Consider the following 12,986-nt stretch of genomic DNA (forward strand, 5'->3'; position numbering starts at 1 on the left):
AAAAATAAATGAAACAGGTCGGTATTAGTGAGTCTTGAATGTTTCATGTTTAAAGTGTAATTTTTGTCAACAGAGCTTGATTCTGTTCTACTTAGTTTGCTTAAAATTAACTTAAACTTAAAAAGTTAGTCTACAGCACTTAAAAAGCATCATTCACGCTTTTCCGATTTTTATTTTATTTTTTTTTTAAATGGAACCACCTTTGCAGCCGTAGTCAACAGGAGCTAAAGTTAGCTTAGCTTCCTCTATTTTTTTTTTCTTCTTTGTTTTCTTGCCGCAATGTACAAAACGCACATAGAATGTGCACAAATATTTTGCATCGACAGTGAGAATTTTTTTTTTTTATATATATAGCGCATTTTATAACAGCTGGAGCTGCTCCAAAGCACTTTCAATATGGTGTAATATAAATTAGCGATAAATTAGAAAACAAATTAAAACACATATACAATAGTTTTGAAAAAAAAAACTTAAATGATTCTTGGTCCAATTTACATTAACGTAAGTTCTTCACACAAATTATCTTAATATTAAAACTAAAAATATGAAAGCCGCACTGGGCATTTGTAGTCTCGGAATATTTTGCCCAAAGTCAGCTGGGATCGACTCCGACTCTCTGCAACCTTGAACAGTTTCAAATCCAAGATGAGATGCACATTCTTGGCATGCTGTTCAACGTTATTGATCTGCAGTCATTATGTTTAATTCATCACATAATGAATATCATTCTTAAACCGCCTACATGGCAGTCGTGTCAAACTCATTTTTGTCACCCCAAATGGACACATGGATTTACTCCGAAACCAAAAACCATAAAATGGAAATGTATACTCGCCTCAGCATTCGCATACACAACAAATTGATGCATGATTACTTTTGAAATCAAAAGTCAAGAGCAATTGTTTGTTTAGTTAAGCAAAACATGCAATATCTCCGCGTTATTAAAAGTGGCATAAAAAGCAATCTCGGAATCAATTCAGCAACAAATTTGCCACAGCAAATTTAATTCAGCAGGCTCCATAGATAAAATCGTGCGACCGGCCGGATCGGTCCACAGACTTGAGTTTAACACCTGTTAAAATGTCTTTCTCACAACTATTGCACATTGACGTGTGTGCCTGTCAGCTTTAGCGAAACTTTTTTGCTCGTCTAGGTCCGAGATGAAAAAAAAAATTCTGCACTCCATCATATCACTGAACCAAACAGGCACTTTCACCTCTCGTGCGCTCCATTCCATGCAACGTCGTCAGCAAGCCATCACCTTGCACTCAACATGTAAGCGCGATGAAGAAACGAGCAAAGGCAATGACTCACTGAGCCGTAAACAAAGAAGTTCCTGGAAGTACTGCGGGAACTCCGCGATGCCGTATGGGTGTCCTCCATCATATCGGAGCCATGCCACGCTGCACTTGAGCTGATTAATTTGATCTCCGTCACATCTGGTCGCTGCTGATCCAACGATAGCCAAAGAAATGTGGAAAGCCCTCCGACATGGGTGGGAGCCGCTGACAGCTGTTGTACCACTTGAACAGTGTCCAGGACCCTCTCTTGCGGCGTGTGAGCTTTTTCAAATACACTAATTGCTCTTCAGACGTTGAGATGTTCAAGGCCAATCTCTGAAGCGCATTCACAGAAGCACCATTCTCTCTCGGTGAAAGCTGCTCAGCGCCTGCGCGGGCTCATTAAAACGGTGAGGATGTTTCGTAGCTTGACGGTGGAACATGATGGTGCTCATTTGTACGTGCTGGACCGCGGTTTGCCGTGTGTGTCTGTATCGTTGTGATTGAAACTAATTATTGCCATGCTGAAATTATGAATTTATTAAGTGAACGGACGGTTTCTAATGATTTAATTCACATGGGGCTGAAGCATGAATGAAATGCAGCATTAAGGGCACGCAGACTTTTGCTTGCGGCAAGTAATGGCACTGTCTGGGACAGGGAGATAATAGTTTGGATAAAGTTAGTTACTAATTTGGTTTGACATTTTTTTTCTTAATTCACTTATAATATTATTTCATTTTTAGAGCAGGTTTGTTCCTTCAAAAAACTTCATTTGGAGTATTTGTTAGCTTTAGTATTATTTTGAGTTTTTTTAAATATGTACTGCTGAAAAGCAATAATCAAAACAAATACATTTAAAATCAACCGTGGAAGATCATGTAATGATATTAGTTGACAAAGAGGAAAACAAAGGACATTTTTGCTAGGAATACAGTCAGATTTATTTAATTTTATAAACGTAAGATGTAGTTTGAGTAAGTCTTCATTTTTCTAAAAGCTTTTTTTTATTTTAGTTTTTTCTATATATTATTTTTTTATTTTATTATTTTATTTTATATTTTTTAATCCAATAGCCTCTTTAAATTCCTGCATTTGCAACTTTTGCACTTCAGAAACTAACAATGTTCAAGGCAATGTAAAATACTTGGGCTCCAACTCTTTGCACGGAGAGATTGCCATGTCATGAGGACAATTCATTGGGCCAAGAGCGTCATCTTGGGTGGGGCTGAGAGAGAGTAAAAAGAGATTTTAAAAGCTCCGCAATTAAAGTGTATCTCTTTGAAATCCCAGGCCGGGCTTGGCCACTTCATTCAAGCTTTCCTCTCCCGGTGGACCGATTATCTGATCTGGAGGGGAAGTGAAGTTTACACTGCTGATAACTGCCCTGAAAGATGTAGCCTGCACACAAGTGAAGGGGATGACTCTGATGACCTCGGCGAACATTGAGAACACACACACACACACATGCACACGCACACACAACTGTAATGGCTTCTCCATTGAGAAACATGGGAGGGAGCCAGCTGACAGGAGATGGTGACATTTAATGTTAAAGTCCTCCTTATTCTCCTCGCTAAATTGCTTCTGGAACAAATGGCAATTGAAGAGTAAATGTAAAATATTTACTTTTAGAAATCAAGCATGCAGTTAAAACTGTGGCAACGTTTAGCTTCTCACATGAGGAAAGGAGCCAACTCTTGTAAAAAGGTGTTCAGACTTAGGAGTTCGTAAAGTTGTTTAGGAAGGCGACTTTGAGGAACTCAGTCAACCTCATATTCTGTGATTCTGACTGAAACAATTCCACTGAGCCCCAATTTTACTTTTTCTTCCTTCACACCAGAAAACATGTTAAGCATAGGACTCGCATATCACGACTTTTAATATCTTAACCACATTTAAAATGTGACAGACGCCACACTTATCAAGTGCTCTTAAACCGCCTAAAGTGCGCTGTACAAAAGATAGCAAAATCTCCACCAACAATCTTGAGACTGCCCCCAAACCACGTCTGCTGTAGTACCAAGACTGACCTGTAAGAGGCAGCATGGTGCCACAGCCCATCCAGACTGGCGGAAAATGCAAAGATTAAGAATAAAAGAAGCTAGGCTAACTAAAATCTAAAGAAATATTTTTCACAATCGATTATCCTATCGATTATTCTATTACTTACTCCAGTATTGCGACTCGCCATATTGGATGTGGCCATTGTATGAGTTAAAAAAAAAAAAAAGTGTGGAGTAGCAGATAAATGGCTTAAATTTACATTATCGCGCAATACTCATCAACATGAAAAATGTAATTAGGATTAAATTAAATTTATGATGGTACCACTTGCTACCAAGATTATTCAGCTACTGTGCCTGCATTGAGATTTGTGTGTGTGTGCGTGTGGTTGCTTGTCGGGATGCTGGCGTAGCATGAATGCTGCGGGAGAGCCCACTCTTTGATCCTCCAAATAACAAAGCACCTCGGAAGGCATCTATAGAGGCTGTATTGTCCCACTGAAGGGCGATAGCTCATAAAGCCATTGCCATTATCCCCGCTCAATCCCTTTTCCAGCACCTACTTAATACCCCAAACCACTACTGTATATGGCTCTGTTACTTGCCAGTTTGCATTTTCTCACTCCCATCAACTATTAAGTCTCCCGCCATGCTAAGATTAAGTCACCAGTCGCCCGAGGGCAGGTATTTTCTATTTGGGGCCCTACTTTACTGTCATGGTCACTGTTCTGCACCGCTGCAAGTTTCCCACTCCTTTTAAAACCAGATTAACCCCAAACTTTTGAAAGTAAGTTATTATCCCATTATTTGAATTTCTTATGAAGAATTCCTTCAGGCCCAGTGTGATCATGGGGACCCTTGGCTGCTGGTGATTAAAATACACACACACACGCACGCACGCACGCACGCACGCACAGAGTGCAGTTCACTGGCACCTGAGAGCCAAACGGGACTTGCGACCACCCTTCGGTCCAGTTAGCGGGAGCTGTCTTGTACAAAAGTGTACCTTGGCTGTGTGAGCCCACCCCTCGCCGGGGGAGAGAGCTGGTGCAGACTTGCAGCACACTCACACTCGCACACACACACACACACACCCCAACAGAGCAGACCTTTTTGGAGCAGCCCACCCCTCTGTGCAGTATGCATGTTGGCCTGGGAACTTGCGGAACTCTCACGTCCCAGCAGCAGTGCACCTCGGCGGCCAGAGAACATCCATACGAGAGTCGAGGATACCGCGCTGTGTTGGATGTGGCAGGGGGGGGAACCGCGGACGGAAATGCTGGAGTGACCGAGGGAATAGATGATTAGTAGTATTTATTATTATTGTCATTGTTGGTGTTGTTATTAGGACTAGAATTAAAAGAGTAGCTACAAGCTGCCGCTCTCCTCTGAACGTGGACAATCATGCATGTGCTCTTCTGGGGCTTGGGATTCCTGCTATTCCCTGATTTGTTAACTGCAGACGCATCCACTGGGACACTGCGATTAAATCCAAATACAGGTAAGTATTTATTCGTAATGAATGAATGAATGAATGAATGGATGGATGCGGCGCTTTGAGCAAACTCCTGTCAATTTATTTTTTGGGGGGGTGATAACATTCCACAATGTTGTGTTTGCATGTGCATGTGCAGCAAAAGAGGAGATCGGCCCCTATGAGATTGTCACACCGGTGCGAGTGGACGGAGCCGGTGACAAGTTCCCAAGCAGCGCGCACTTCAAGAGGAAACGGCGAAGTTTGGACGAGAATAGCGACAACACTACGGAACATTGGGCCTCTCCAAATATCCACTACAGGATTTCTGCTTTCGGACAGAACTACCACCTCAACCTCACGCTGGACTCGGGATTTATCGCTCCGCTATACACTGTGACAATATTTGGAGTACCGAGAGGAGATAACGCGACAGACGACGAGGAGGAGGAGGAGGAGGATACCGAGTTGAGGCATTGCTTCTATAAAGGACAAGTAAATGCGAAATCAGAGCATGCAGCAGTCATCAGTTTGTGCTCAGGACTGGTGAGTTGTTTATGTTCTATTTGAGCATGGAAACTTTACACGTAACTCCTTTATACTTTGCGCGACGTTTTATAATCTGGCAGCTCAAACTTTCATAAGCCAATTGCGTTACGCAAAGGCTCTGTGCGCCAACATGTAATATATAACATCGTGCACAAACATGATTTTGTTTAGTTTTTTTTGTGCTGATATAACAGCCGAATAAGTGTCGAGTCAGCAAATGGCTGCGCAGATGCGTCACGTTTTTCATACGTGACGGCAAAGTGCTCCTTCGGCACTGTGCGTACGTCTGTCCTCTCCCGGGTAGTCGCTGACGTGTTTACGCACGCGACAACGGCGCGAGTACGCGCGGTTCTGACGTCACCGCTGCGCAGCCCCACTCTCCCAGACTTTGAGAAAACAATTTGGCGAGCAGTACAGTACTCTCAGCGTTCGATTCATTCATAGTGACCAAGATGAGGTGAGCAATCGGCCAATTGTGTTCCGAATGCCTACTAAAGAATTTCAAGCATTTGATGAGATCGGGTAGCTCCATTTCCTGACAGTTTGTTATTCATTGCCAGAGCTCTCGGGGCATATTATTTGAACATGGAATACCACTCGTGGTCAAAAGTATTTATTGTGTGACTCTTGTCGTCAGGGAGGCCAAGGTCAGTTAAAGTATGGACATAAACAACCATTTGGGAACGTTGCCTACTCATGGGAAAAGCAAGTCGAAACCACCTTGCTTCAACCCCATGCCTTGTCATTTGTTGTGTTTCCCATTCTTGATTCAGACAAGGCTCAGATTTGTACTTAAAAAAAGTCACAAAAAGTGCATACACAGGACAATTGTGTCTACTATCAAAGTGAAGAGCATTTAATTGTTCTGCCTGTCGCTATACAGCTTTCATTGACCTTGAATCGGATTAAATAAAAAAGTGAGACTTTCAACATTATTTCAAATTTCCAGTGTGGGAAATGCACAAACATACATTAGTAATAAATCAGTTACTGTTTGGGCTGTAACAAAAAAAATGCTGATGATTGTTTTCCGAAGGTAAAAGAAAATGTTTTATCTTAATTCAACACAAAGATGATCAGTTTGCTTTCTTGGAAGACTCCAGAGATCAGAGAATCTAGCATTTCAATGATTTGGTCAATTACATCAAATGTATCTAAATGATATTAATCAATTAGCAAAAATAATTATCAGTTAATTTTCTGATCGATTAGTTGTCGGTTCACTGATGAATCAAAATAATTTTTGCACTGTGGAAGGGAAATTGTAGAATTTCCCACGGTGCGCTTGTTGGGAATCTGTACAGTCTGTTGGATTGACATCAAGTCACTAGCACAGTGGTGTGGTGGTTTTGCCGAACAATCGAAAGCTTCTAAGTTGGAATCTTGGCTTGGTCCCTCCTGTGTGGAGTTCGTATGTTCACCCCAACTCTCTCAAACATTCCAAAATCATGCAGCAGTGTGAATGGTTGTTGGTCTATTTCAGTCCTTTGATTGACTTCTCCAGTCTAACTCTGGATGTGCCCTGCGTCTCACCCAAAGGCGGCAAATGGATGAATGGATGAATGAATCTTGTCACACACAACTGGTTGATACTTGATGATGCGTCAAGTCAGTCTTACATCAGTGAACGCCGCATGCAAAGTGTGTCGGCATGTGCTTTATCAAATGCATCGTAGGCTTCCACATGAATCCCATCACATTAAATGTGCCATGAGAAGTAACTGCACACCAAAAAAAAATCACACTTTGGGTCCGCTTGCCAAGAACGCACAACAATATACAGCCTTTGTGTTTTTTTTCTGATCGCCATCTGATAGCGCTCACTTTTGGGACCATTCATGTGCATGCAAATTCCTCTAAAAGGACTTGTGACTGAATGAACCCCATTTCAGTGATACATACTATAAATATTTGGAATTACATATAACTTACTATTGGATGAAATCTTGATTCAATGAAATGGCCTCCCTTGGTACGAATAAGATGCAAAAAAAAAAAAGTATAGAGTACGACTGACTGCTTTGTTATTTTTTTTCCCTCAGTTTGGTACCTTCAGATCTCCAGAAGGGGAGTATTTTGTTGAGCCCCTTCACAGCTATCAAGGAGAACATTATGAAGAGGAACACACAAAACCTCATATCGTGTACAGGAAGAGTGCACCCGAGGAGGAGAAATCTGGGGAGAGCTCAGCTTGTGACACTTCAGGTAAAGCGAATGACATGTTGAGTTTGTCGTAGAGTCGACTCACGTGCGATCGTGCAGGTGTGATCGTCTGATTTTTTTTTTTAGTCAGTTCCCACAGATGTCAGCAGCTGCGTCTTTCCCACAAATGATTATATAACTGAGCATATTGAGTTTTTATAGAAATTGTACCGTAATCATAACTTGTGTATGGATTTTCTGCTTGGGTATAAAATCATTCCCTCGTTATGGTCTTAAAGTGGCATGCTAGTTTTTTTTTTTTTTTATTTCACTCTATATATTTATGACATCTGCTATCAAAAACAATCTGTGAGCAGTCGTCGTGGCCGATACACAGCAGTGTCTGAGATTTCCTCGTCTCGCACAGGAAAACTCATTTGGAAGTTCTCCCTTGTATCATCTCATCTCAGTTTACTGTCTGAACTTCCTGTTGACTCTCGGGCTTCCTCTCGCTTTATGATAAGGAAGCTGGCTCGACCCACGACCATGAACATGCACTGTGGATTTCGTGAAGACAAAGCCGTGCCAACTTGAAAGTGTCAAGTAATCCCAACTGAGGAACGAAAGGGACAAAATGGACTCATTTCACCTTAACACGACGATCGCGCGTGAGCGTTGCCTTGGTTGCCACGGGGACCCCGAATGGGCCTGTTTGAGTGGTGGACCTGCCAAGGACCCCCCTCCCCCCAGTTGCGTTGTGTTAACACGTGTCTGTGATAATGAGCTGCAAACTTTACTTGACGCCTAAACGAGCGGACAATGCAGATGTTATAACGCGAGCGGTCGCTATGAGTGTTTGACATTTCGTTTCATGTGCCCGGCTTATTTTGTTTCTGATCTCGTGTTATGGCTTACGAATGTGGTTTTGCGTGGAAGACAATGACAAATCCATCAGGAGCCACAGCTGCTCCTTACGACTAGTTCAAGCTTTTTCTTTGTTCTCTGCCAGATGTTTGGTGTCACTTTCAGTAGCATTTGTGTGTTTGATAGAGATAGCATGTACTGAAGTCCTTCTCGTAAGGATTCTTGAACTGTTCTGAAGTTATGACTTGGAATCAGATTCTTGAAGGGGAAATCAACCCCCCAAAAATCTGTGAAATAAATGTTCTTTTTGTCTTGACCAGTCTAAATATGGCATTCTGATTAATATTGCGTTTGTGGAATATGAGCTAAGAAGCAAAATCCACCCGTTTTTGGCCATCACAGAGGGCGGCCATTTTTGTCACTTCTGTCGGCTGGAAATGACATCACAGTTGCTCTGGGCTCAGGTCATGACCAATCACAGGTCACCAGTTTTCTGAAGCTGAGCCAAAATTGGTCGCTAGGTGAGCCCTGAGCAACTGTGATGTCATTTTTAGTCGACGGAAAGTGACAAAATGGCCGCCGCTCTGAGATGGATAACAATGAGCGCCTTTTCTGGCTGAACTCACAAACGCAATATTAATCAAAATGCCATGTTTAGACTAGTGGGCCGACAACATATTCTTGGAAAGAAAACCTTTTTGTCGACTTTCCCTTTTAGAATAATGTAATGCATTATAGGATACCCCACAGAGGGAGCGGTTTCTGTTTCAGCAAAGCAAGCTTCCAATTCTGCAGTTTCAATTCCAATGACATGTTAAAATCATTTTCCAGTAGTACTAAGAATGTTAAGTTACTCCATTGTTGGACTGGTCTTCTTTTGCTGTGTGCACTTCAGCTTGTGCTACTTTCTTTATGGCCTTCTGCCAGGTTTACCTAACCTGAACTCTTTGCTCTCTTCTGAGAGGAAAAAAAAAAGCACTCCAGGCGGCATTCAGCGCAATTTGAGCTGAATTGAAGAGAAGGGAAAGAGACAGCAACATATCTGGATCTTAAGCTTCAGTTTCGACTCATGCGTCTTTATTTTGAAAGGGCTCCCTCGCATGAACTTTTTTATTTACCCGATCTGCCCGACATCTCTGTGTATTCACACGTTTCTCATCCCCTCTGGCTGTTCTTTCTAGGACACAAAAACAGACAGAAGAGGCACAAAATGAGGATAAAGCCAACAGCTGGGGTGGCCTCGAACAAAGTGGATGTTCCCAGGACGGGTATATTGAGTGATGTGGAGTTGCTCAGTGGCCGTCTGACCAGTGATGCCTTGCGCACTTCAGAGAGCAGCAGTGTAGGCACGAAACCTTCAAACGGAAGCAGCAGCGATGACACGAGACCTCACAAGCGGTCGAAGCGCTTCCTCTCCTTCCCGCGCTTTGTCGAAGTCATGTTAGTGGCCGACAGCAAAATGGTGGAACATCACGGCGGCAACCTGCAGCACTACATACTCACCCTGATGGCCATCGTAAGTTCCGCTCGTTCACTAGGTCATTGTGAAAGGGATATTGTATGTTCTCTCGTCAAAATATTAGGAACACCTAATCATGATGCATTTGCTGGGGTGTTGCTCCATACTGAGACTTTTTTATTTTCGTTAGTGTATGAAAAATATACAATGGTTGTTAGAGAAAAAAAAAAAAAAAAGTCATCACATCAATTAGCCACATTTTGTCATGTAAAAAAAAAAAAAAAAAAGAGAAGACAACTGATTTCAACACTCTTGTTCCATCATTATCATAATCTATAATTGCTATAACTCAATTTAAAATAGGAAAGGTAAGGTAAAAACAACTGGTATGATATGGTTGCATAAGTGTGCACACCCTCTTCTAACTAATTATGCGGCTGTGCTCAGAATTGACCGGTCACATTCAAAGCTCATGTTAAATGGTTTAGTTGATTAACACCAAATAATGTTAAGATGTTCAAGTAGGCTTTTCCTGATTTAACATTGACTACTATTTGAAATTGTCCTCAAGTCCCTCCAACCTGACTCCGGCCTCACTTCCAACTGAAGTTAAAAACTCACAATGCGTGATGTTGATGCCACCACCATGCTTGAATTTTGGTGATGAGCAGTGTTGTGTTTGCACCAAACATACCTTCGGAAATTATAGCCAAAAACATCCACCTTGCTTTCATCGTACCATGAGGTGGATTTCAAGCATGTTTTTGCAAAATGGAAATGGCTTTGGATGTTTTCCTTTGGAAGAGAAGGCTTCCATCTTACCACCGTCCCTCATAATTCCGACACATGAAGGCGACGGGAGATTCTTGTCTTATGTCACACATCACTAAACAACCAGCACTTGCTAGACATTTCTGCAGTTCCTTTAATTTTGCTGTTGGTCTGTTGGCAGCTCTTTTGTTGGACAATATCTAATAAGCTCTCTGCAGACCAAGGCTTGTGCTGTAAAATGTGACTACAAAAATGTCAGTAAAATCATACAACTGCAGCTGACCTTCATTTGGAGATCAGATGCACACTGGAGGAGGGTTGCAGGTGATGCTTACTCCGTTTTAATTTAAGTTTGAATGTGATGGGTTCAATCTGAACTGCGTCCATTTCAGGTTTTAGTCGGTAATATTTACAGTGGAAATGTTTTTTTTTTAATGATTTATCTTGTTTGTTTTTATCACAAAAGCTGGCATTTCAAGGCACTTTATTTCCACTGTAAATTGAACGTTTCTCGTTCCTGCTACGAGTCATCATGCAGCCTTTTAGGTTTGTCGGTCTGTTGGGGGGAGGTGGCGAAGGGGCAGCCCAAGGCAGGGTTAAACAATTTTAAAACAGCCAAGGGCAGTCCCGGGCAGTATCTGACTGCCAGCTTTGATGAATGTTAAAAAAAAAAAAATATGCTCAGGTATGTCACACAGAGAGCATATTCTCATCCAAATAACAGCTTTTGCAGGTGTCTGCGGCTGTCAGTTCAAATGACTTACTGGTCTCGGCAAAGGCTGCTGCTGATTATTCTCAAATCTTGTGAACTCTTTTGTACACGCAATCATAATTGAGCTTTCTTAAATAATAAGATGATTTCTTTTTTTTCCAGGTGTCTTCCATCTACAAGGACCCCAGCATTGGCAATTTAATTAACATTGTGATTGTCAAGTTAGTCATAATAAACAATGAGCTGGTAAACGCCGCCAAAATGACATCCCCAGAGTTTAAGAACGTCCTGAACCTTTTCTGCATGTAACGTGCTTCTGTTTTTCTCAGGATGGTCCCCTTGTTTCATTTAACGCACAGACCACTTTGAAGAACTTTTGCATTTGGCAGCATGGTCAAAATGTCCTGGATGATAACCACCCCTCACACCATGACACTGCCATCCTTATCACAAGGTGCACAGCAAAATATCACATTTATTATTTTTTTTTTTTATTTTTTTTTTTATTAATATTGTTATTATTACTGTAACTTTGACAAAGACTTTTTTTTTTTTTTTCATCATCTCTACTTTTGCCCTAGACAAGACATCTGTAGAGCGAGGGACAAGTGTGACACTTTAGGTAAGTAGCCATAAAAAAAAAAATACAAACATAAACCACACACTCACTGTGAATGAAATCCTACAGAAAAAAACCCCAAACTTTTTTAACAACAGCTGCCGTTATAAGATCCACTGCAGTCGTGAAAGTGCGCACCGGGCACTAACGTGACCAACAGACACTTTGCATTTTGCCACCGTAGCATATTGAAATGTAAATTGATTTAAGACGGCCTTTATTCAGCTACTGGCGAGAGACAAAATGTTACACCATGATGCAAATTTTCGTCAACGTCTAAGTCAGTGTCGATCAAAACTTTCTGACGGCAGGCAAGCTGACATCGCCTGTGATGGACTGTGCAGGTGTACCTAATGAAGTGACTTAAGCGACATACTGTGGATGTTGACCTGATCCGTTTACCTTTCAGGACTGGCAGAGTTGGGCACTGTGTGCGATCCGTACAGGAGCTGCAGCATCAGCGAGGACAACGGCCTGAGCACGGCGTTCACCATCGCTCATGAACTTGGCCACGTGTAAGTGCCGCATGTGAGAGGCATTCGTCAGCATTCATATGCAACTGCAAAAGTCGCACTTGAAACATTTTCAAGCAAGTCACGTGTGATAGATGAGATCAGGGACACAACATCTGGATGTCCTTTGTTTTTTTTTTTTTCTCACTCTTTCCAAGTGTTCTACTTTGTGTTTGTATTCAACAGATCATATTTCCCCCCCTTTTTTCTGAGTTACTGTAAGCACAACGGATGACCTTTGCCCGCCTGTGCAAAGTGTTTTTTTTTTTTTTTTGTCTTGAGTCAGCCACAACGTGCACCCGTTAGCCTACTACACCGACTGTTACAGACCTCATCATCTTTAACAAATGCTCTTTCGAAGCAGTAACAAACGGTGGGATTGTTGAATTCCATTTTTATCCGCATCAAGCGGTGACAACATGCACGGCGACAGCTTAGCAGTGTTATATGGTACCTGTCAGGTGGGCTGTTGAGTAGCTCAGAGGGAGGGCGCATGAAGGGGGCAGCAGGGCAATGTGGGGCTGGGACTGTCCATCACTGACTATATGCTCGCTAGACAAGAGTTTTGTTGTGTTGATCCTGTGTATGTACATTGAGT

At 42.0% G+C, this 12,986-nt stretch overlaps 1 protein-coding gene across 1 annotated transcript in view; it reads left to right on the forward strand.

The window, feature by feature from the left end:
* The first annotated feature begins 4,405 nt into the window (after nt 1-4,405).
* Nucleotides 4,406-12,986, forward strand: part of adamts9 (ADAM metallopeptidase with thrombospondin type 1 motif, 9) — a 35,438-nt gene continuing 26,857 nt past the window's right edge. Inside the window, exons 1-8 of the mRNA XM_088309338.1 lie at nt 4,406-4,787; nt 4,921-5,306; nt 7,352-7,514; nt 9,497-9,831; nt 11,420-11,503; nt 11,587-11,711; nt 11,839-11,879; nt 12,286-12,391. Of these exons, the coding sequence (XP_088165464.1) occupies nt 4,691-4,787; nt 4,921-5,306; nt 7,352-7,514; nt 9,497-9,831; nt 11,420-11,503; nt 11,587-11,711; nt 11,839-11,879; nt 12,286-12,391 (1,337 nt within the window). The 5' untranslated portion in view covers nt 4,406-4,690. The remainder of the gene's footprint in view (nt 4,788-4,920; nt 5,307-7,351; nt 7,515-9,496; nt 9,832-11,419; nt 11,504-11,586; nt 11,712-11,838; nt 11,880-12,285; nt 12,392-12,986) is intronic.

The sequence above is a fragment of the Idiotropiscis lumnitzeri genome, chromosome 11, assembly GCF_059441095.1.
Source record: "Idiotropiscis lumnitzeri isolate Australia: NSW breed Sydney's pygmy pipehorse chromosome 11, RoL_Ilum_1.0, whole genome shotgun sequence".
Classification (NCBI taxonomy): Eukaryota; Metazoa; Chordata; class Actinopteri; order Syngnathiformes; family Syngnathidae; genus Idiotropiscis; species Idiotropiscis lumnitzeri.